General features: G+C 38.1%; 1 protein-coding gene across 1 annotated transcript; it reads left to right on the forward strand.

Moving 5' to 3' along the window:
* Nucleotides 1–1,849: 1,849 nt before the first annotated feature.
* Nucleotides 1,850–14,563, forward strand: il17ra1a (interleukin 17 receptor A1a). The gene is made up of 11 exons (XM_084710951.1): nucleotides 1,850–2,075; nucleotides 4,699–4,723; nucleotides 5,073–5,219; nucleotides 6,272–6,393; nucleotides 7,249–7,375; nucleotides 8,121–8,168; nucleotides 8,254–8,408; nucleotides 9,923–10,009; nucleotides 10,104–10,173; nucleotides 12,613–12,723; nucleotides 12,824–14,563. Exons 1-11 carry the CDS (start codon nucleotides 1,980–1,982, stop codon nucleotides 14,272–14,274), a joined length of 2,439 nt encoding a protein of 812 aa, XP_084567077.1. The 5' UTR covers nucleotides 1,850–1,979; the 3' UTR covers nucleotides 14,275–14,563.
* Nucleotides 14,564–24,226: the final 9,663 nt, after the last annotated feature.

The raw sequence follows: 24,226 nt of genomic DNA on the forward strand, positions 1-24,226 counted from the left end.
CTGCTCTCCTGACGAAAGGGGTGCGTGTTGTTAATTGCTGATTAGTCTCATTTCAATAGTTGTATAATTGGAGTTGGAAAACTCTGCTAGATCATTACACAAGTGTTTGTTCGCAAAGTAGTGTAAAGAGTAAAGGAAAGAGGAAAGTCCCAGACAGAGAGGACAAACTACCTATAGCTCAAGGTCTGTGGGCAAAAAAATGATTTAAGAAGCAAAGCTGTCATCAGGATTGCACCTGTTCTCAAGGAATTTAACAAAAATGATGGAAATATGAACAAATTACGTATCATTAATAATTTATTTTGTAACAAAAGCTCTCAAATTAAAATGTATGAATGCAGTGGAAGAAGTACTCACATTTTTTACTGAAGTAAAATATAAAAATACTCAAGTACGTTAAAAAGGACAGAAGGATTTTTTTTTCATATTTTGTTGATTTTGGAGGCGTCTGTGGACAAAAGCTGTAGTGTTTCTGTGGTAACCACAAAATATACAATCAAAACTAAAATCTTCTCAACAAAAATTTCCTTCTGCTTCATTTTAACTGGCTTACATTCTGGTCACTGTCACCTTGTCTGTGAAAATGTAAAAATAACCAAAGAACCAAAAAACACATTTGAATGTCTCTTTTCAGAAATCATGCCCTTTTTTCTCAAGATAATCCACACACCTTGTTGTGAGCAGTTCTATAAGAACTACTTTCTTTCTACTAGACTTTAAGAAGACTTTAAAAATAACTATATTATGTAGGTCATATAGAGGCACCAGTATTAAACTGAAGCAGTTAAAAACTTGTAGTGGCTTTACCTAAAAGTATACAAGTATTAGGATTAAAACATAGGCTACTTCAAGTACCAAAAGGAAAATTACTCATGATGTTCATAAGTACTACTCATATGTAGCCTATTATATTACTGGATTATAATTAATTATAATCTCTTTAATGTTGCAGCTGGTAAAACTGGAGCTAATTTGAGCTACTTTATATACTGTTGGATAGATTTATCTGTAACTGTCTCTCTGAAACTTTTTTTTCTGAGGACCCACTTTTTAAAATTAACAGCCCAATTTACAACAGACCTTATCGATAAGTCTTCATTTGTGCATAAATGAACCTTCCAGACCTCTTTTAATGCCATTTCTGTACCTTATTATCTTGACGTGTTTTTGAAGGCATATACACATGTTGAAACTTCATGCATGAAAAATAATTGCATTTAGGTTGAATTAACAGGTCATCTCATTGTTTTTATTTCCTCTCATTATGAAAACAATATAGAGCATTTTAGCCTCTTCATAAATGAGACAGAATAATTGCATTTGGGGAAAATAATCAATAAAATAATATACACATGTTAAAATGCCTTATGAAAGCCATACTGATGAACTAAATGTTAAATTTGCAACATTTCTTCCTCAGTCTTTTGTTTATTTGTTGACCCAAATAAAATCTGTGATGACCCACCTGTAGGTCATAACCCAGTCTCTAGGAATGACTGATCTACAATAATACATCTTGTTTTATTGGTTGATTTATATTCTATGTTAATAATCAAAGCAACTAGTAAATTAAGTTCTCAAATAAATGCAGTGCAGTAATATTGGCACAGTGAAATAGAAGTAAAAAGCAGCATACTGCACAAATACATCAAATGTGTACAGGGTAAATGTACTTAATCACTTTCCACGTGTGTGTCATGATTCTGATAAAGGTAAACCAAAATCTACAGAGTGGTGCTGAATATTCCCAGGTGACGTGAACGCAGCATGAGGTAACTTACAGTAAATTTAGATGACGAGCAGGAAGTTTTTCATTAAGCACTAGCTGCGTCTCTCACACACCGGTGTGTTTTCTCTTCAGCAGTGTGTCTCAGATTCGTTCTTGTATGTGAATTGTGAACATACACCGTGTGTGTGTTTGTGTGTGTGTGTGTGTGTGTGGACTGGAGCTGCTGCAGTGACTGTAAACTAACTTCACAATGATCGTCCATCGAGCAGTGTTTGTGTTGATGTGTGTGTCGCTGTCGGCCGCCGTCAGGATCTTAACATGGCCTCCGCTCAACTGCTCCCAACAGGTGAGACAAGACCAGAGTGTTGTGTGTCCTTCTGTCACCTCCTGAACAAACTCAACATGTCCTACAAGTTCATACAGGTTATCATGGGCTGAAGTCAGGGTTACTTCTGATGCAGTTACTAATCTGTCGTCAACTGCGTAATCAAATGATCACAATGTTAACATAATGTAACTGGATGCTTTCAGTTATTGTTGGATTATCTCAGTGTAAAATATGGTGAAACTGTTTAGTCTAATACATTGTTTTTAGGGATGCAACTAATTTTCATCATTGATTAATCAGTCGATTATTTTTTAATAGCTGTTTGGTCTATAAAATGTGTGTGTGTGTGTGTGTGTGTGTGTGTGTGTGTGTGTGTGTGTGTGTGTATTCACACTGGAGAAGCTGAAATCAGAGAATTTTTAGTTTTTTTATGACTTGAAATGATTAATCAGTTAATTAATTATCAATAACTTAATTAGTAACAATTTTGTCACATGAAAATACCTTTTTTTCAAGTGTTTCCTGTGATGATTATTTTCATTATCAATTAATCACTCGAATGTGTTTTCAGTTAATCAGTTAGTTGTTTGGTAAAATGAAATGTCATAAAATAGTGAAAAATGTTGATCAAAGCTCAAGATGATGTCCTCAAGTCTCCCTCAAGTCTTCTTTTGTCCACAACATAAAGATATTCAGTTTACTGTCAGACAGGAGTAAAGAAACCAGAAATTATTCACAACAAACTGAAGTCAGAATATTTATATTTTCATAATTTATTTATTGTTTTGAGTCTTTGTTTTGAATAAAAAAACTATTTGAATTTTAATTTAATAGTTGATTAATAATTGATTAATAGTTGCAGTCCAAAATGTTTTATGTTCATTGTTTATTAGTTTTTCCAGCTGTTCTTCCCTTTGTTGTGCACAATTGATTGATTGATTGATTGATTGATTGATTGACTGATTGATTGATTGATTGATTGATTGATTGATTGATTGATTGATCTTAAGACAAAAAAAAGTTGAAATTTCCACCCAGTGAAGCATTTTTCACTAGAGGTCATGATAATGAATTGGCAGCTGTGTGTGCACTGTGTGTGGTAGTGTATTGTTCTTTATTTTAAAATTGTAATCCCACTAATATTCCCAGTTTTTACTAAATGTAACCAACTTTGAACTTTTTTAAAATGTAATGGAATGTAGTTTTTTTGTATCCAGTCATGCCATGACATGTAATCTGTTACTCCCCAAGAGGTTCATCAAAGTGAAGTGTGACCAGAGTAGATGTTTTTCTTTATTTAACCTTCCATGTTGACCACCCTGCCTTCTCTGTGCAGCAAAACTGTTGTTAGCATTTGAAACCTTTTGCTGGCGGCCAATCATCAGCTGCAGGCCTCAGACTATAGAGATGTCGTGTTTTTTTAATGCTCTGGCCTCTGATGTGACCAGCCTGGTAGACTGCTTTCCTGTGGACTTTTTTCACCTTAATTTATTCAGTTTCAGGTCTCAGGAACAGCACGATCACATTCACACTTACACACTTGCCAGCTCCACTGGAGCAGTCGAGGTTAAGGTTAAAGTTAAACCATCAGGTTTAAAATGCAACCCAGGTTTTACAGAGACTGACTTTGACTATGGCTTAGATATAAGAGCTAGTCAGACTTCAGATAGACATCTAAATTAATCCGTTGCACAAAACAGTTCAACTCTTGATTATCTTAAGTAGGACTATGGCATATGGATTTTTTTTTTCCAAAAAAAAAAAAAGACTGAGTGATCACTCAGCTCTGTTTAGCCCCACAGAAAAAAAATAGAAAAAAAATGAGCCACTGAGCGGTAAAGGGAGGAAAGGATAACAAAGAGAGGAAAAAACTTTGTCAGACCGGACAGACAGACAGACCACTTCACCACTCATTTTCACCACTTCACCACTGAGCATTCCAGTTTTGTCTTCATAGAAAATAAGTGTCTTTTTGAGGAATTCAACACTTGGAAAGACATTTTACTCAGAAAGTTTAGCTAAGAGTGAAACAATACAGAAAAACAAAAAACCTGATATGGACAACATGTCAGAGTTAACCCTGCTGTTAGAGGAGCATCAAAGATGTTCAAAAAAGATACAAAAATAAGGTAGAAGGTGCAAAGAAATCATTCCTCTCTCCATAACAATGTTAACAAACCACAAGTTATGAGCCATGTTTCCCTCTTTTTTGTTGTCGGTTGCTGCTGATCAATTGGTGGCACTGATTGTTACCATGGTAACATGGGTCTGGGGCTAACTGTGTAATTTTTTGGCTTACACTTAGTCAGTCTTTATTTTTGTGAAGTGGTCAGACTCACAATAGATTAATGTATGAGCAAAATTAAGACTAGTTTACCGCTACCGACTGGTCTAAAATATCTTTGTAAACTGGCCTCAGATCTTTTTCCATCAAAGCAACATGTGAAAGTTTTTCACTGGCACAAAATTATTATGTATGACGGTGGTCCCCAACATTTTTTCCTTGTTTACTCTTTATTTTCACAGTGGGGTTTTTGTGTTCTGTAAGGCACTTTGTCTAATTCAAAGCAGCACAGCGTATCTTTGTAAGATTGATAATACTATGCTTCACATTTCTGATCCTCTCTTTTTCCTGCCACAGGGTCTGATGTGTACAGTCACCAGCAGTAAGTGAATTTTACTCTTATATTGTCATTGTTGCTCTAATTTTTTTTTTGAAAAGTTGAAGAAAGCAGAGTGCTTAACACTCAGAGATGACTTGATTAGCTTCTGAAAGGTTCAAATGATTTTAGTATACAGAGAGTGAGACTGATCTTTAAAACATTTTTACTCCACAAAATAAAATAAGAAACAAATCAGTTTTCCACTCCAAACTAAATTATTGTTGTGAAACTGTGAAATACCTTCTTGCATCTACATTAAGAAATAAATGACCTAACCCTATTAAGTAAATAAAGGATGTGCTGTCAGGTTTTGCAGCTGTCTGATATTCAGTGTATCTGTGTCCCTGTGCAGGTAACTGTTTGGACACAGGATGGCTGAAAGTTAATGAGTACACTCCCAGCAGTCCAGAGCAGCTGGATGCATCTGTGGACATCATTCAGGATGAGACAGGACACCTGCAGCCTGTACTGGTCTCTAAATGGAAGATAAAGGATGATGGTGAGTCAGTCTGCTGTCTGAGGTACTGTTTACCCCTGACATTAACTGTGGTGAACTGATTACAAGTGGACATCTCTGAGGATGCCAGTTGTGATCAGATCTCACCTCCCCGCTATATATGCAAATATACACATAGCTATCACATAAACACATCAATAAACACATTAGTTCAGTTTGCAAAGTCCAGATGTGTTGTTGTTAACAGGAGGCCCAACATTAGCACACTGGGACAAATAATAACTGAAAATTTGCCGTGCACTGTTTCAAAAAGTTTATAAAGTTCTTCCTAACTAAACTCACAAAATTGTGCGATTTTTTTTTTCACGGAGTCTGGAGACTTCTTCCACAAAGAATAGTGGTTACTATTTACTGTATTTGTAAAATGTGACATGTGTACTGTGAATAAGACCTCTGACTGTGGTCTGAACGATCAGATCTCGTGGATGTATTCACACCTGTACTCAGAGCTGTCCACTTCTGATCAGATCACCCAAGACACATGTTAATACCAGGTGTAAACAGGGCCTTATGCAAAGACATACCATCTTAAAGGAGAAATCTGTAATATATTTACTCTAATAAAACAAAAAAATGACCATGATGCATCATCAAAAATCAAGGAAACATGACAAGTTGAAATACTGGCCTCTCTGACAACAACGCTACAGTTTCGAATGAGTTAGCGTCTGTTTAGGAGTGTAAGAAATCATCGATAATCTTGTAGAAGGTACAGATGTTTAGAACTATCGAATTGAGCAGAATGTTAATGGAGTTTGGCGTCCAGAGTGTGTTATTTCAAATTAGTGGGTTTTTCATTTCAGGATAACAGGCTTAACTTTACGTTGACAGACAACTCACTTCTTGCCACTGGTTATCATCCAAGTTAAATGTTGCATGCATCTTGCACTCCTGCAGTGTTCCTGCTGCCTGCCTGAGCTTCCTTGAGTCTGGGGAGGAGGGGGTGGGGATAAAAAAACTTCAACCATAGAGCGTATATACTGATATGACATAATGAAGACAGGGGCTAACCTCTGCTGTGTTTGTGTCCTCAGGCAGTATTCGTTACCTGAAAGCCACAGAGCTTCATGTTCTGGTGACGGACACCAACCAGAACCTGTGTGTTCGATATTCTTTCAAAGACAAACTCACAATGAGAAGTCCATCAGAGGAAAAGGTGGGTGTCTCACAATCACAGAGGTGTTTATGGAATGTGTTTACGGCGACATTATCAAATCATGGCCATGATAACATTTTTCAGATGTGATTACTTCCTTGTTTTTCTAAACCTGTCATTCTGGTGTGATTATGTTCACTTTACCACATAGTTTTAGTTGAGCTTTTATTGTGTTCCGTATGACTCATAGTATTGTTTGTGTATTTGCAGCACATTTCTTTATGCCATGTATGTGTTGTTCGGTGAATTTGTTTCTTAATTTTCTTCTGTTTTACTTACAAGCACCTCTCCTGATTGTGTTGATTCACAATTTTTGAAAAACCTTCAACAACTCTTTGTTTTCACGTTTTGTACCATCTGCTGACTCCTCACTACTCTTAACCAGCTGCTAACAACTGCAAGGCTAAAAATAAGCCTTATCTAGTCTGTTTGCAGGACATATTTTGGCCTTTGTCGTGGCTCAAAAACTGACATCCATAGAAATGTTTTGTTTCATTTTAAACCAGAGCATCTGCAGATTAAATCCATACCTGATATGTTGTAATCCACTGAAGTTTGGCAAGAAACAACATGAATAAATTATCAAGATGCAGTCAAAACATGAACCCTCTGAACAGAAACTACTACTGCTGAGACATGCAGCTCCGACCTGTGAACAGCTGTCAGCTGTTAGTCAGAAGTCCTCCAAATGTGGATTTATATCTGCTGCGTTATTGTACAGTTGCCTGATAACATAACAAAATGTTCTAAATAATTTAGTAAGTGAGTGAGTGATCTCCTGTAGTTTGTGGTTTTGTAATTGGTCTCTGATCAGAGCTGAATTCCCTGACAGACGGTGTTATCTTGTGTTTTCAGTGGTCGTTCTCAGCTAACATGGTGGTGTTGGACCCCGGTCAGACTTACAGGGTCTCTATCTTCAACATCCCAAAACCAGAGCTGGGCCACAGCAGCTATGACGTCAGCACTGATGTCAAAGTTCCTCGTGAGTTGAAGTCAAATCTAACATCTGGTTGTTTTTGTTCTGTACCTGAAAGAATTTATCTGTTTGGTTGAAGTGATGGATTCATTTTATTTTATTAAATGTATTGCTGTGTTTGTGGTTAGTCAATCCTTTCTTATTCCAGTTTATCTTTAGAATGTTGTTTGTTCATTTTTAACTCTGTTTGACTGTGTGGAACCTAAATAAAATGGTTAACTGGAATAGAAAGTATTGTATACATTATATATATATATTGAAATATATAGTTTCTGAAATTCACTATTACAGCTTCATACATTGTAGGCTACATACATGTCTGATGTCTGCAATCAACTGCAATTTGTTATTTATTAAGAGACAGTTCAGATTTTTGTATGGTCGTATGAGGGACTTCTGAGTGTATTACCCACAGCAGATGGTGGTCAACATGCCCCAGGTTTGGAGAAGCAGCAGGAGTACTGGTGTAGGAAGCTAAGCAATGTACTGCTGTGGACAGGGTCAGCAGCAATGTGTGTTTTCAATACCTAAAAAAATCTATATCAGTATAAGTGAACGCTGTATTTAGAATATTTTGAGTGCCGAAGGAGTTTGATTGCTTTGGAGGGAGTGATATTTGTCTTATACAAGCTTAAAAGGCTGCCTTTTAGGTCAAATAAACAAAGCTGAAGTGATATATTGTGTCATTTTCACTTTGCTCTGCAGAATTTATCTTGACTTTGATGGAATTCTCTGATTCTGATTTACACAGATTGTGAAGATCCCACAATGAAGAGGACCCAGTTTTGCATCGAGAGAGGTGAGTCCCTGACGTTCTAAAGTCTAGCGTGAGTGAGTCAATTATTAAAGCAGTACTAACATGTTGTCTTGCTGTTGTGCTGCAGGAAGTCTGTGGCAGCCCAACACCAGCATGGCTCAGATCACAACAGCCAGTGGAAAATCTGTGCTGTGTGTCAGCTTCAGTCCTGACCCGCTGTCTGAGAAGTACATGGTGATTGTTAGATGTTCTGAGACCCAATACACAGATCATACTTACACGGTACGTCATGCTGGAGACTCAAATGCTTGTGTTTGTGAAGAATATGTGTACAGTGGACTGTCTCACACAGAGGGTGAATGCATTTTCTTTTACGGCCATTTGACCCAGAACATTACTGTATGTGCTCATTACAACATCCTGTGTTTTGTACCTTAACCTAGTTTTTACCCCAGTTTCTCTTTACTTCGGTGCAGTAGGCTGTTAGCCCTGCGTCTCTGTGCACGATTCTACTGATTGTAAAAAAAGACTCAAATCACTTGAGTGTATGTAACTCTGTCCCCTGTAGTTTGATGGACTTCAGCGCCAAATAAGAACACTGACAGTTGAGAATGCAGCTCGGTGTCCCCTCAAAGGGCTGAGCTGCAGTTCAGTATGACATGTCTTCATCTCCCCCATCCTGTCTTAGTGCCAGGGGTGGGAGTAACTAATTACAAATAATCAGATTACTGCAATTAAGTCATTTTGGGGGGTACTTCAAAATTAATACATTTTCAAGTTTGTACTTTTATTCGTACTTAAGTATGCATTACAAGCTGTAATCTTCTTAGTTACTTTTAAAATCATAGTAGAGTACTGAGTACCATTTGAATTAATGTCCAAGCCTTTCATTTGCATTTTACTAGCCAATCAGGTGATCTGATTGTAAACGGGCCAATGAAAACCAGGGCATACAAAGGAAAAACTAAACAAAACACTGCAGAACCACACATTTGGAGTAAGGATGTAAATGATAAATCATAAATCCATGAATTGCTGTTACAATTTTAAATGTATTCATTTATATTTAATCAATACTCATGGCAGTAATTGCAGCTCATAAGACATTGTTTTGTCTGATGGAGATGTTTGTTGAATACGGAAAATTAAACTTGGACTTAAAATGAGAAAAAAATGACAAAAAAATCGATTGTTAGCATTTTCAACTATTGGTTCAGGAAAACACACAAAATTTAGCCCTAGTTTGGAGAGGTGACTGTGACATCAACGGTTAAAAGTAACTAATACTCTGAGTAGTTTTTGCGATGAATAATTTGTACTTTTACTTAAACATATGTTTAACACAAGTACTTTTACTTGTAATTGAGTATTATTTTAGCAATGTAACAGTACTTGAATACAGATTTTCAGTACTCTGTCCATCACTGAGTGCTAATGATCAAATGACCACTTTTTTTAATATATCATGTTAGCATACATTGGAAGATTGTATTATTTTACTGCATTAGTCTCAGCCAACTCTACCTAATTAATATAGTGGAAAATGCAAAGCAAGTTTTGATTGATACATGTCCACCAGATGCAACAGGAACATTTTTCAGGCATTATGTTTTTAGTAGCATGCCTGTATGTGATTACCCCATAAAAATTTATATAAATCCCACTTACTATTTTCTGATTTTCTTAAACAGACAAGGGATCATATTCAAGTGTACCAGAATTACAGTTAAAATGTAAACATTTTAGTGTTTTCTTTCTTAAATACTAAAACTAAAATACTATGTGCATGAAAACAGTCTCTTCTCCAGACTAACCAGACGACCCTGAATGCAACATTCAACCTTGATAAATGGCCCAAATCCTGCTGCCAGTTTTCTGCTCAGGTAAATCTAATTCAAATTAAAAACTGAATCAATTAATTTTTTTTTGTTTGTTTTTTCCAGCTGAGAAATTAACATGATTTTATTCTCCATGCAGATCAAACCTCTTTTCCCACAATGTGCCCAGGACTGCACCCGTCGACAGGCACATTTGAATATTTGTTCTGGTATGTTGGAAGGTGTGAAATATGACGATTATGGTATAAGAGATGATGGATGGTAGCATATGCTGCTTCAAAACCTTTGTGTACATTTCAGCATTAATGAGGCAGTCTGAATATATTGAATTGTAACCTGTGTTCGTGAGATGTAATTATACTGTCAGATTCCTCCAGTCTGTGTTTACAGCTGAACCACACTGATCACCTCTGTGATGACAGTGATGAAGAGGAAGTGTGCTTTGAAAAAAGCAGCAACAGTATTGAATGCTTGCCAGGAAAGATAAAGTCTTATCTTAGATAGACAGACTCTGCAGACACTGTGCTTCTGAATTCAGCTTGTACAGCTGCTGCTATTCAGCGTGAACAAGGAAATACAGCGGCCTGATAATGATGGAATACTTGGTTTTTTGTAGCCTCATTTTAAGCGTGACCTATCAGTCACTTCTAAGGAAAGAATGTCTCCTTTTCCCAAATATGTTTCCTCAGTTCCTTGTTCTCTGTACTTGTTCCTTGTACCTTGAATGTAAGGGATTAAGATGCAAGTGAGAGAAATGAGGAAATAATTAAGGGAAGTGGATCAGCCAAACAAGCTGACGATGTCTTCCCTCAGGCTAGACTTTGAGCTAAATGCTTTCACATTCACAGTTACAAAGTTTACATGCTGATGATTAGCAGGTGTTCATGTACGTCAGGAGGTTTCAACTAAGCTGTAAAAGAATTATGTGATTTATGAGTTCAAATATTTATAGGCCTACACCATATTATAAAACTATATCCAAAATCACAGTCTGCAACTTTGAGTAAGATCAGTTTTCATATCTTTCAATGGGCTTTGAGGCAGAATTGATCTCAAACAAGTTCCAACATGAAGCCAACATGATTTCAATGCTTCATTCAGATCCACTTTATTTGAACCACGCAGACATCAGAGAACCATGAAGAACTAACGTTACGTTACTGGGCACCAGTTTGAAAAAATGATAGCATCATTTTGTTAGTACACAAAAAATATGAGGTGGTCACCAGTCGAGCTGTTGACATTACATTTAGTGTAGAGTGCATTATGACTTGTTCAGGACTTAAAGTCAAAGTTTAGGATTTGAGACTTGTCTGTCTTCACTTGGGTCTTGACTGCAAAGACTTTCTAGTGATTTGCAGATCAGTGATGGTCCCAGCTCTGCCATATTGTCAACATCTATTATTATGATCAACAAACTCATTGACAGTCAGTCATGGGGACCATGAACAGGAATGCACCCAAATCTGAATATGTTATTTGTGAAAGCACAGATAATCTGATGGTTGGTGGCTGATGGACGTTGCTGGTTATTATTCAGATTTCTTTTTCCAAAATGTAACCCAGTAATGTCAAGAGCACTACTTACTTTTATTTAACTACATTTATATTATTTGAATATATTATAATATTAATATATTATTATATGTGTAATATTCATGTACTGTCAACTACAGTAATATTAACAAATCAAAAAACTTGAATGCAGCATCATTGCAGTTTAAGCTTATTCGCTTCAACTGGAGGATATATTTTTTAAATCTTTGTTGTAAAGATTTCTTATTTGCAATGCAAAACAGAATTTTTTTTTCAGACAGAGCGAGGATGTGGAAATAAATTTCATAACTAATTATATGCTAATATTAAATCAGCTGCTTTCAAGGGACAACAGTTGCACTGCCAATGAATATAAGGTTAGAAAATAAAACATTTGCCTGGGTGCCGATTGTCTATACAGATGGGTGAGAGCAGCCACTCATCACTTCCCCAATCACGCTGCCCACAACAAGCGCTGTTGAGGTTCTGTCACCAAACTGAAAAAACTATTGTCATTCATATTTATGTTAATCTTTGCGATGCAATTTGTCCACCATAACGCCACAGTGGACAGACTACTAAAACAGCAGAATGGTGTCCTAGAAAGCAGTGGAGAGCAGAAAAACATTATCTGGAGATTGAATAAGGCACGTGTATATGTCAGGATATTGTCATGTCAGTCATTCTTCCACTTTTCACTTTCAGGAGGCAGACTGAAAAGACACTCATCATTGCTTATGTCTTTATTTGTTTCTATGTTACAACTGATTGTTGATCTGCTAAGATATAACAATTTTTCACTCAACAGGCCATATGAGTTCAGCTCCTAACAGCTCAAGAGTGATATAGATTTACTTATACTGATACTGATTTCTTATTCTAAAGACCTCAGAATTTGTATTCAGTCAAATCAGAGTGGTTGTTTTAATAAAAAGGGGTGGAAGCATGACACAGGAGCAAATAAAAGTACCTGGATGTGTTGCTCTCATTCATACAGATATTATTGTTGGTTTTGTTGTTGGTTGAACAGATACAGATAAAAGCCTCTAACCATAAGTTTACTCTGTAAAATTAGGATTTTTAATCAATGAACTGTGTTCTGATTTTCACAGTGAAGCCCACAGAGGCCCCTGATCCTCCTGTGTACACGTATGTCATCGTGGGAGTGGTGTTTACGTGTGTATTGTTGGCAGTTATTATGTGTGTCATCTGCACGAGGCCAGGTTAGTCACATATACAGTTTATATTCTGTTCTGTTTCTATTAAGGTCTAAAGTGTAACTTCAATAAGAAACATTCGTTTTAATATTTTGTGCATTTTCAGGCAATCTTGGTGCTGCTGCAGCACCTCCAAGAGTTGAGAAACCACCGAAGCACCCCCTTAAAAAACAGCCTCCCAAAGTGCTGGTCATTTACTCCCAGGACCACCACCTCTACAGAGACATCGTGCTGAAGCTTTGCGCCTTCCTTCAGGCCAAATGTGGCGCCAAGGTGCTGGTGGACATGCTAGACTCCACCTCGGTCAGCATGGTGGGTCGCCTTCGGTGGCTTGAGTGGCAACGGCAACAGCTTCAAAATCCATCTGACAAAATCTTGGTGCTGTGCTCACAAGGCGTCCAGGCAAAGTGGAGGGCCATGTGCGGTCAAGGCCGGGTGACACTGAGGGAGGACGTTCTCTCCCCCACTGATGACATGCTCACTCCCTTTCTCAACCTCTTCCTGCCAGACATGCACCAGGCAGGCATGCTGGGCAAGTACATGGTGGCTTACTTTGATGACATCAGCAGCGAGCAAGACATCCCATCAGTTTTTGACATTGGAGTAAAATACAAGTTGATGAAGCACTTTGAAGAGCTGTACTTCCGCATCCTAGATGTTGAGAAGTATCAGCCAGGTCAGGTCAATCACATTGAGGGCATTGGTGGGGACGAATACTTCAGTTGTCCCTCAGGTAGAGCCCTGAAGAATGCAATTGAAACCTTCCAGGCCTACCAGGTGGAACATCCTGACTGGTTTGAGAGGGAGTGTGTGGACAGTGAGGAGGATGTCATAGCGGAGACCAGCGTGCTCATAGACCAGATCCCTCCAGTCCTCGAGTGTGTTCCTCTAATCAGAGATAGGCTTCCTGTGTACATCCATGAGGTAGGAATCAATGAAAATTGCGACAGCGTCCATGTCCTCACACCTGAATTGAACAGAGAGGGCCAGCTGTCATCAGTAGCAGAACTCACACCTGTAGTCAAACATCAGTATCCATCAAACCTTGAAGAAGTTTTGATGGATCAGGTGTATCCTCACAGCCCCAGGCCAGAATCTGTCTACATAGTTGAGCCTGTTTTGAACAAGCCGCCACCACCAAGAGCGAACTGGCTCTGCCTCAAGGAACAACCCTTCAGTCAAATCTCTACTGATGACGAGCAAGAGGATTCCCTACTACCTATGAGCCAAACCTCCACTCATGGGGGCCAGAGAAACTCGGCCCTACACTCCCTGGACTCAAACCTGCCAGACTCCTCATGTGCCAGCACGCAGAGTGAGTGTTTTCCTCCATCCGAGATCAGCAACTCTCAGCCCGTGGAGGTGGACGAGTATGAGGTTCTGGAGCCCAGTGGAAAGGGTCAGAGCAGTGGATCTGACCAAGGCTACATATCCAAAATGTCCTCCCAGCATGAAACCCCTTTCAAAGAGGATCCACTGGAGGCTCTGCGAAAGCTGCAGGATGAACTCTTTCAGAGGAACCTCAGATACTGTGACACTGACCCAGAAGCAAACTGACACTCACAGTCCTTAGTTCACACCAAGTTATAGGTACTGAACCTTTACTGTCTTTAAATTACCTGAAATCCACAACTGTTTGTATTATTTTATAATGAACTTTTTATATTTACAGAGGTTGCAGGTCCTCTTCCATGGAGGCCACCATGTTGCACCTCAGTGATTGCATAGTATTCCAGAAAGGACAAACCAAACACTGGCTCTGGAGAGGGCATTCTTCATTTTTCACGAGTTTCTTGGCCATTGTAGGTTCTTCAACACGCTTGGAAGGGGAGGTTGTTTGCAATAGGGTTGCAACCGTCCACTGTCAGCCCAACAACCGGCCAATGTGTCTGAATGTAGAAGAATGTAAAAGGTCCACACACTGTAGGAGGACAGTGTGCGCTGGACGGCAGTACATCCAATATTTGTTGACAACTTTCTGAAGGTAATATGTCATACATTATTAATATGTTGTTTGATCAAAATGAACATGATCATACTTTAATAGAACAAAGAAGTACATGCTGAGAGTTTTTTCAGTGGATTGTAAATTTATCATATTAAGTCAAAGTAAATAGTTTTTGAATGGATGTCGCAACGGGATTTACACAGATTTGGACAGCAAATTGTTGACTTATTCCAAAAGAGGTTTTTGACTTCTTGGATGAAAGAAGAAAAGACATTTTCTTGGAGACAGCGTGTAGTTATATGAACTTTTGTTTTTGGTTCATATCACAGACAGGAGGTTGCAAGGCTTGATTGCTAACTAGGCAGAGCAACAACTGTCCAACTAACCGCTTCTCTGGAACATATGATGATGTTGCCAAACTCCCTTGGTAGGTAGTGGGGTGTCAGGGATACACAAAGTCTCCAGGTTCACAATTTGTCAATAACTAAAACACATTATAAGGTAACTCCTGCATTCAAGAGAAGGGCCCTAGGGAAAATCTGGTTAAAGTCTAGTTATAAGGCTTTTATTATTTCAGTTTATATTGTGCTCATATGGTGCATTTTACTAAATACCTGTGTTCTTAGTTAAGGTACCTCTAAGTAATAAATACACATTCCACAAGGAATGAGCGAAACAGAAAGGTCTGCAGCTCATGTTACACACTATTGGGTAAACCCAGAGGAAAGGAAAAGTTCAGTTCAAGACCAAAATGAGACTTTGACCATTTTCTCATACTTACTAAATTTGGCTCCTGAAAAAAGCCTTTGTCTCGACTCAGCCTGACACTAATTTAAGCCCAACAGATCTTAAAATCTTCTTTTTGTCTCACTGTAATCTTAAATTTGTCTTCAATAATCAGTTCTTGAGATAACAGTTAGATCTTAAAGAACAATTGGTTGTCTTAAATGAGATTTTAAATTTGTCTCAGTGGTTGAATTAAAGTTGTGTTGCTCCATACGGTCTGAGACACCTCTGAGCTCAGCAAAAGATCTCCTGCTCTTCTTTTGTTTTGCTCCTTTTTTCTCCTAAGAGGGCATTTAGGAAAAGCAGACTTCAGTGAGCTCAAATTAAGAATCTCATTTATTGGTCATAAGACAAGAAAAGACAACTGTGAGAAACTAAATTTTCCTCTGGGAAACTGTCTGTAGGTGGTTGTTGCTTAGTGTGGACAAAATGAAGTTGGCCAGCCAACCTGTATGATTGTTGAAGATTTTTCCGCAGGATTGAATCTAAAAAGAAGCCTCTTTGGTTCTGAAGGACTGGCAACAACATCTGAATTTACTGTTGAGGTTTTTTAATACTGATTTTTTGTTTTTTTTTGTTAAACTTCACTGAAGGAAACAGGTGATGTGTTGTCTTTTTGCAAAGCTCCACCAAACGGTAAAAGTACCATTTTAATCAGTGTGTTAGTGTAAGGATTCAATTTTCTTTGACAATGAATCTCTTTGTTTAATATTACTAGCTTATTTTCCTCTGAATCCATAATAAAGAATCATTTTGTACAGTACTTTCCTCAGATTTATTTCAGGTTTCAACCACATAATACTCTGTCTTACATCTACAGTACATACATTGGATTATATCAGTACAGATATACACCACACAATTTTACAGCACAGGTAGAATCCTATCTGTAAACAACAGCAATGTTCTTTCCCTGTAAACAAGTTTGAAGAAAGGAAAGCACATATAATCTAAGACAGGAGAGTGTTCAGATTGCACACCTTGTGTTTGTCATTGCATGTAGGCTGAAGAAGAAAAAAAAAAGATCTGGATGTGTGTAGGTCATTTTGAACATCCATGTCCATGAAAGCCTTTGGTAGTTCCAGTGTAGTTCAGCACTGTGCTTGTTCATGCAGGTTAAAGGCCCAACATACTTCAGTTTAAAGTTGAATGTAAACCTGCTTGTGTGATTAAACTGTGTGCTAAGCTTCATGTGCAAATCCAAATAAAGATTGTTTCCAACAGCCTATGATACATGCGCAAGGTTTAGTAGATTACTGGCACAAGGAAATAATACAAAATAGTACAAAATATAACATCTTAAATACTTTGGCAAGATATGATAAGCACTAAACAAAGAGAAGCTGTTCTCAGTGCAACGTGAGAAACAAAGCTGAGAGAACCAGTGAAGTAGTCAACATGTCCTGTAGTGTGTGTAGCAGCACCTCCATGATCTGTAACATCAGGGTCACTCTGAAGAAACTGTTCAGTCAAAGGTTTTACATCTGGAAGATGGATGATTCAAGTTTCTCTTTAATTTTTAACTTTGTGAATATTTTGCTAAAAATAAATCTCAAGATCTTTTCAACCACATCATCATGGCCGGCATCAGCAGGCAGAGTCTTTGTCAGGGAGATACCTCTGTTGTAATCATGAGACATAAGCATGAAGTTCAATTCACGTATAAACAAGCAGATGAGTTTGTATGCAAGTGGGAAACAGGACAACTGGCATCATATGTGACAGCTGTGGGTAACAGTCAGTGAAACAGCAAGGACCCTGGACAAGAGAGTAAATGAGCACCAGGCTGTTTCCCACTGGCAACTTTTTAGATCCATGGTTAGTCGGTTTTCAGGGGAAACAAACTCAGAGCTAATCCTGCTCTAGAGCACCTAAAACCTTGTCCATAGCTGTCAGTAGGCTCACTAGGTTCGCACCACCTCTGGCGCAGACACAAATGAATAGCTTGGAGCCTGGCAAGATGGATTCTTGTGTGATTTAGCACATCCAGCTGCCTCGCAGGATAAACAGTAGCTTAGTTTGTAAGGACTTGGCTTGGGGACTGGTGGCTGGCTGGCTCAAGTCCAGCTTGCACCAGAAGTGCGGTCTGGACTGGTAGGTGGGCCCTGGGTCCTGTTGAGCTGCTCTTGAGCAAGGCATTGAATCACAAACTGCTTTGAATTGTATAGCCGTAGGCTTAGCTTAATCCTGGGTTAAAAATGTGTATGAAAAAGTACTAAGTTATCCCAAGGTTAGTCTGACACACCAGATGCACACTGTTGATATAAGTCTGCCATTGGACACTTGGTTCAAGCAGCATCTCCATATCACATCCGCAATCTACATTTTCAAAATCCACAGGTAACAAGAATAACCTAAGATTGAATCGCAATCCACATGCTGAAAAAAGGAGCCGGGACGCTAATGGTACAAATGTTAACAAGCTAACAGCTGTTACTTTTTCCTTTGCAGTGATGTAGTCAATTTAATGCCAGCGTTCGCCTCCTGACGTGAGTTCCTCCTCAGCACTGTTTTGCAGCAGCATTGTTGCTGCATCGTGGGCTGAACGCTGCATGACTGGTTGAAAGAGTGCAAATGCACAGTTGGTTAAAAGAAATGCAAACAAGGCAAACAAGTTTTTTTCCCCTATAGCAGAATGTATATGAGTGGAGCCAGACCTCTCTTCAGCACCGAGTGCTGTGGAGAGATGTCAGGCTATGTGAGACTGTCCCAGGGTCAACTCACTCGCCCTGTGCCAACCCTGCGGTTAGCTAACCCTGGGTTAGCCCTGTGCTAACCCTGTGGTTACACTTACAGCATCCATGTCTCATGATGATACCTGAGCAAACTGTATCTCCTGAGAAAGAGCATGAGATGTGGTTAAAGCTCTTGTTTTTTCAAACTATTCAGTTTTCAATTGCATCGTTCTAAACAATAACTTAATTATTATTATATAGAATAAAGAGCCCATTGCATTATTTGCAGCTGAAATGACTGAAGTTTAGTCCCACTAGTTGACTACAATAGTTATGGATTTTCAAAGTTTCCATCATTAAAAAATCACTGTCTTTTTAGGACTCTATGGGTTGAATATTTTCTTATTTTTCCTGCATGGAACTTTTAAAGCTCCCTAACAGCTCAAGGTTCCTTCAAGAACTTTTAGCCAAACTTTCCACATATGTGACAATATGAGTCCTGGTTTGAAAGCTTTCTAGATCTAATTTAAAATTAAACCTAGACTGAATCCAGTGCCATAGCTGTTGGGTGGCCACGACCATTTGTATTTTTTTTGTGTGTAACTGTAGCCAGCTCTTATCAACCGAAGCAATACAGCCATTATTTTGATTCTTTCAAGTCATTTTGATGTGTCAGGATCCTTATAATATAAATTATTATATATATTTAGAATAGTAGTGGGTGCTATAACATTCTGTCAGTGTACTTTTAAATTAGACAGAGATTCAGTTCATTTTTTAATCCGTTAGAGCAGAACTGGTCTGAGACCAGGCTAACCTACATTACTTCAGTGACTGTGCTGCTGTGGTTGAGTCAAATAACAAGTAACTTGTTGACAAAGTCACACTTAGTTTTTGACCATTTTTATCCACAAATACACTTCATTACATTCAATGACTGTGCACACATGTGCAGTAGTATCCTGGTTTTGGGCCTTATCCTGTTTTTGACCATATTCGGGATACAGTGTTTACATGGAACATGTTAAACCTGGATATTCATGTCTCCATACACATGATCATAACAGTATTAACACATGTTAGCATGCCACAGTATCCTTGTTTCTACTGGAGCACTGATAGTATATCCAAGTTTCTGAAACCAGGAGAGTCATGTGTAAATGTGCATAATATAACCCAATACCTGATCATAACCAGGATACTTGTGTGCATGTAGACACACTCAGCTCTGACCATTTTTAAGCAAAACACACGTTCATCCACATCCGTTCATTTCAATACAGCATGAAAATCCCCTGCAGACTCCTGAGCCTGCTTCAGACGTCACAGAAGTCTTCCTCAGTGTCACGTTGTTGCTGCAGTTATGTTGCATTCTTGTTCTGTGATTCAGTGATTTTCCACTTTAGTATATATTAACATACAACTACATGGCCAAGTTTTAAAAAATAATTTTAAAAAGTTTTGTCTACCTACGATCTTTTGTCAAGATAAACTTTTCATTTTCTTATCTTATGTTTTTAGAAACAAAATTTCTAAATCCATTGAGTAAAGTCAAACATTCAAGTTTATCTAAATTAGAAAAGTAAATTATAATTATTTCAAACACTACGAGTTTGAGTTTGACTTCACACTCAAAAAATAGTAAATCAAATTAGACATTATGAGTCTTATCAACTTTTTTTTTACAGTGTACAGGGCAAACTTTTCAAAAGTCTGTGACTTCAAACTCTTCAGATGTGAGACGGTGTCAGACTGAAGTCTTTTAGAAGTATTTTAAAAGTCTTCTTGTGCAGTCATTCCCAAAGACTGGGTTGGGACCCACACGTGACTCAGAGAAGATTTTATTTGGGTCACCAAATAAATGAAAAACTATGGAGGCAACTCTACAAATTTAAGATTTATATCTGCAGTACACCCTTCATTGCGCATTTAAAATGTGTCTGGTATTTTACTGGTCTGCAAGTTGAATATCAAAGCTGTATTGAAATGATGACAAACACCTGAAAGGAAGGCAAAAATGTAAAACACTGCAGTTCACCTTGAAAATGTCAGTAATGTACAATACTTTGATTTGTAGTTAAGGGGTTAAAAGTGGACAAAACTCTGGTATGGTCCTTCCTCCTCTTCATCAGTCCTGACCCCTCAGCACATCTCCTGCACCACTCACAAGGCACAACCTCTGACCTGACCTGCACACACTGATCATCAGTCACAGAGAAGCAAACGAAGCCGGCACATTGCACAGAGACCCTCACTATGATTAACTTCACCTCATGAACTCTGAGTTCATTCAGCTGTAAAATAATAGGCACTAAAATCAGTTGAGACTCCTCTGACCCCTATTGCACAATGTCTTCACTACAGTCACATATATTTATCTAATATACCATGATCAGCCATGTTTGTTAGATACAACATTACTACAAGCTTATGGAAGAGCTCAGTTATCATGCCATGACAGACTGTACTGTAAAGAATGCACTGAGCCACTGAGAGGGAGGCTGGGATCAGCTGGGATGTTCCCAGCAGCACCTGGATACAGATTGTCTCCCAGTTTCTACTCAGCAGACTGTAAACGTCTACATACACTCTGAAGAAGGTTGGTTTCCAACACAACCTGTTGTATCCAGCCTGTGTGTCACCTTTTCTCAGTTTCATGGTTTGTTTGAATGGAACAGTCTGGTTGTTTCAGTTAGATTGTTCGACTGTTTTGCCCAGAGACAGATGAAAAGGTTGATGCTGGTGTAATCTCTGCACATCCATTGCAGACATGTGTGAGACATATTAAGCCTAGCGTAGCGTTAAGACTGGAAGCGGGGGGGGGGACTGTTAGCCAAGCTCAGGGTTACAACAGAACTTTTGAGATGATGTTTTCAGTCACTGCAGCAACTTCTTGTCCACACAACCTGTTCTCATCCCAGCTCAGTTAATACCAGCACACACACCTCTCGGCTCCTCATATGCACAAAGAAAACATGTTTTTAATTAAATGAAGTATGCAATGTTATGTTATATTTCATTACTTTATGTTATGTTACTTTATATTAAATTACATTATTCTATGTTACATTACATTAGTTTATGTTACATTATGTTACTTTATGTTACATTATGCTACTTTGTTACATACGTTATGTTATGTAAGTTACTTTAAATTATGTTACTTAATGTTGCATTACTTCATGTTACATTTTGTGAAGCAAGTCACATGAAAAGTCACATGACACATGTAACGTACCTTAAAACAGTGTTTTGGTTTCACACAGGACACAAACTCTGTTCTCCTGGAGGTACTCACTAACAAGTTATTATTTGACCTGCGGCAGTGGCTTACATCTTGAGTCATATATAGTAGTATATCAAATGATGGGAAAACATGAATAATATGTTCTGTATGCCTTCATACTTGACATGCATTAAATAAACTGATCTCATAATGTGTGCATGTACACAGTGTCCACTGCTTCACCCTGCAGAACTACGGCCACACAGATGAAATTCCAAGTTTTCAGGGAGTCTGATCTCCTGGGTGAAAGTCCTGTGTTTGTTTGAGCTGTCCATCCACCCCAACTCCTCCATACGCAAGCTTTTTTTTACTTTTAACACTATGTCAAAATCCCTGTGCATCTCATGCAGCTGCTAAAGGGGTGTATGAGTCACTGAGAGGTGTGACAAAATGAAGGTATTTGACAACTTGGGGATGAGAATGGGCTACAACTCAGTCCACTGCCCTCACAAAACTACCCAAATAGGCAATTATGATCTGGCGCCCCTAATAGCAGGACAGTGCTGTTTTCAGTGCCTACAACAACACATTTGTCATTTGATCTATTGTTAAATAGAAATACTGATTAATAGGGTTGGAGAAAAAACAAAACAATATTCTTAAGCATCATGATTCTGTTTTTTTTTTTTTTGTTTGGTTCTTGAATCGATTTTTTAATATCAGGATCAATTTTTTCATATATATTTAAGCTAGAACTTGGTCTGTTAGCTCGCTGCTAACACAAACAAGAATTGCCATTTGAAATGGCAATTCTTGTAGAATCGGCACCCAAGTATTGAAGAATCAGGAGGATGTATGTATGTATGAAGTGTATCGTCCCAGCCATGTTGATTAGTGCACCTTTATGTGACAGTTATGACTTAAATTGACTTGGCTTAGTAAGAGACTGTCATAACTACTTACTGTGTCATCACATACTGAGAAGAAGTTTTGTTTTTGTTTTTTTTAAATCTGTTTTATCTTCAGCTTCCATGTATTACATGTAAGTACTAAGAAAGTAACACAAATATCTACACTGGAAACCCTAATAAGTTAGCAATACTTAAAAAAAATTGAGGCAATCGTTTGCCACAATTTTTTGGAGTTGATCAACTTAAAATCTGGAGGTTATCAGAGCTTAAATATAGTCAATGTTACATGTACTGACTGATTACACTTAAATTAAAAATATTTGATTAAGCCAATTCAGATATTTTCAGTAAATGCAACTTCACTCTTCACTGCAACATATTAACACACTGTAAAAACGAAAAAGTTGAGAAAAATTAAAAGTTCAAGGCAACTTAATTCAATAGAATTAAGTTTTACCAACTAATAATGTTTTGTTTAATTCGGTTTTCAAGCATCCCCATAGACAAATCAGGTTGATAGTTCACTGTGAATAATTTTTAAAATATGATTTTTTTTTTTTTTGGGGTAGTTTCTAAAACTCACAAGATTCAATGTTATCTAAAGAAGAAAGTAAATTCTCAACATCATCTCAACAAAAGATTATAGGTTGGCAAAACTTTGTTTAGTTTATTTCAAAACTTTCTCAAAATCTTGAGAGTTTGAGTTTGATTCAAAGTTTGAAAATCTAGTGAAGTTAACTGCCTTTGTTTTCACGGGCCAGGACCGAAAAACAATTATTTCATGTTCAGTGAAGCTTTAGTTTTAAGTTTTTGCTACTTATTACAATGAATTAATGTGAGCATTTGGTTTTTACAGTGTATAATACCAGACTTTGACTCACAGGTGTGTTGAAAAAGACTTTTTCAGAGTCTGCTGAGTGTTTTGTATACTTGGTATGAAAGAAGAAGAAATACTGTCGGCTCATGAATGAATAAAAGGTGGAGGAATAGAGAGCTGGACCCTGATCGTAGGTGACCCAGAGATGTGTGGTGTTAAACTGACAGATGTGAAATGTGTGAACAGTAGCCAGTGATCTTTTTGGACTCCTGATCCAAAAAGTGACATAAGTAGTAAAACAGTAGCGCAGCCAGGAGTCCATTTGAAAAGGGCTGTAGAAAACCTGTTAGTCATGGCACTGTTGGATCTGTATTCATGGCGTTAGTAATGTACACACGTGTGTCTACTCTACTCTCAGTACCAGACACAGACCCGCACACAACACTGGCATCAATAGAAAACACTACTGTACATGACGGAGCAGAGCCCTGCACACCGAGCCAAATCAGAGGATTCTTCAAATTGCACTTTACGTCCCACCACAGTCCAGCTGTCTGTCTCTCTCTGTCTGTCTTCCATTCAAGTGCAATGATGAAACTCACAGACGAACACACACACGCACAACTCAACAAGGTCCAATGAACTAGAGTTTGTTCTGTGTTTGCTGTAGGCTATTGCAGGTGTTGTGTTGGACTGTAGCACCTGGACTGTAGACTGCTGTGAAAAGGGAGCGTTGTAAGGCTGGTGCACATGCTGCGCCCCACACGTGGACAAAAACTGGAAAATCCACTCCCTCCTGTTATGCAAGATGTCACTGGCCCCCTAAAAGTAAGCATTAGTCAGCTCCAAGGTTTTAGAGATGAAGTTATCTGTCGTCATGGCAATGTGGCAACATACTGCACACTACACACCTACACACAAACTGTTTTAACAGGTTCTGGCCTATAATGATAATTCTACAGATTTGTTAATGTTTTTGCATCACCTGATTTAAATTCACCATAACCCTAATGTGGTTACTGGTTAAAGGGACAGTTCCCCCCAAAATCAAAAATGCATATTTTTCATCTGTTCTGCAGTGCTATTGATCCATCTAGATTTGGTGTAAGTTGCAGAGTTTTGCAGATGTCAGTCATAGAGATGCCT

The sequence above is a fragment of the Lutjanus erythropterus genome, chromosome 22 (assembly GCF_056507025.1).
Source record: "Lutjanus erythropterus isolate fLutEry1 chromosome 22, fLutEry1.hap2, whole genome shotgun sequence".
In the NCBI taxonomy this organism is placed as follows: Eukaryota; Metazoa; Chordata; class Actinopteri; order Lutjaniformes; family Lutjanidae; genus Lutjanus; species Lutjanus erythropterus.

Bases quoted from the DNA above. Each gene is read 5' to 3' on its own strand.
- il17ra1a (XM_084710951.1), top strand. From the start codon at position 1,980: ATGATCGTCCATCGAGCAGTGTTTGTGTTGATGTGTGTGTCGCTGTCG. The intron at 5,220-6,271 runs GTGAGTCAGTCT...TTGTGTCCTCAG, and splicing joins ATGGAAGATAAAGGATGATG to GCAGTATTCGTTACCTGAAA. The intron at 10,174-12,612 runs GTATGTTGGAAG...TGATTTTCACAG, and splicing joins ACATTTGAATATTTGTTCTG to TGAAGCCCACAGAGGCCCCT.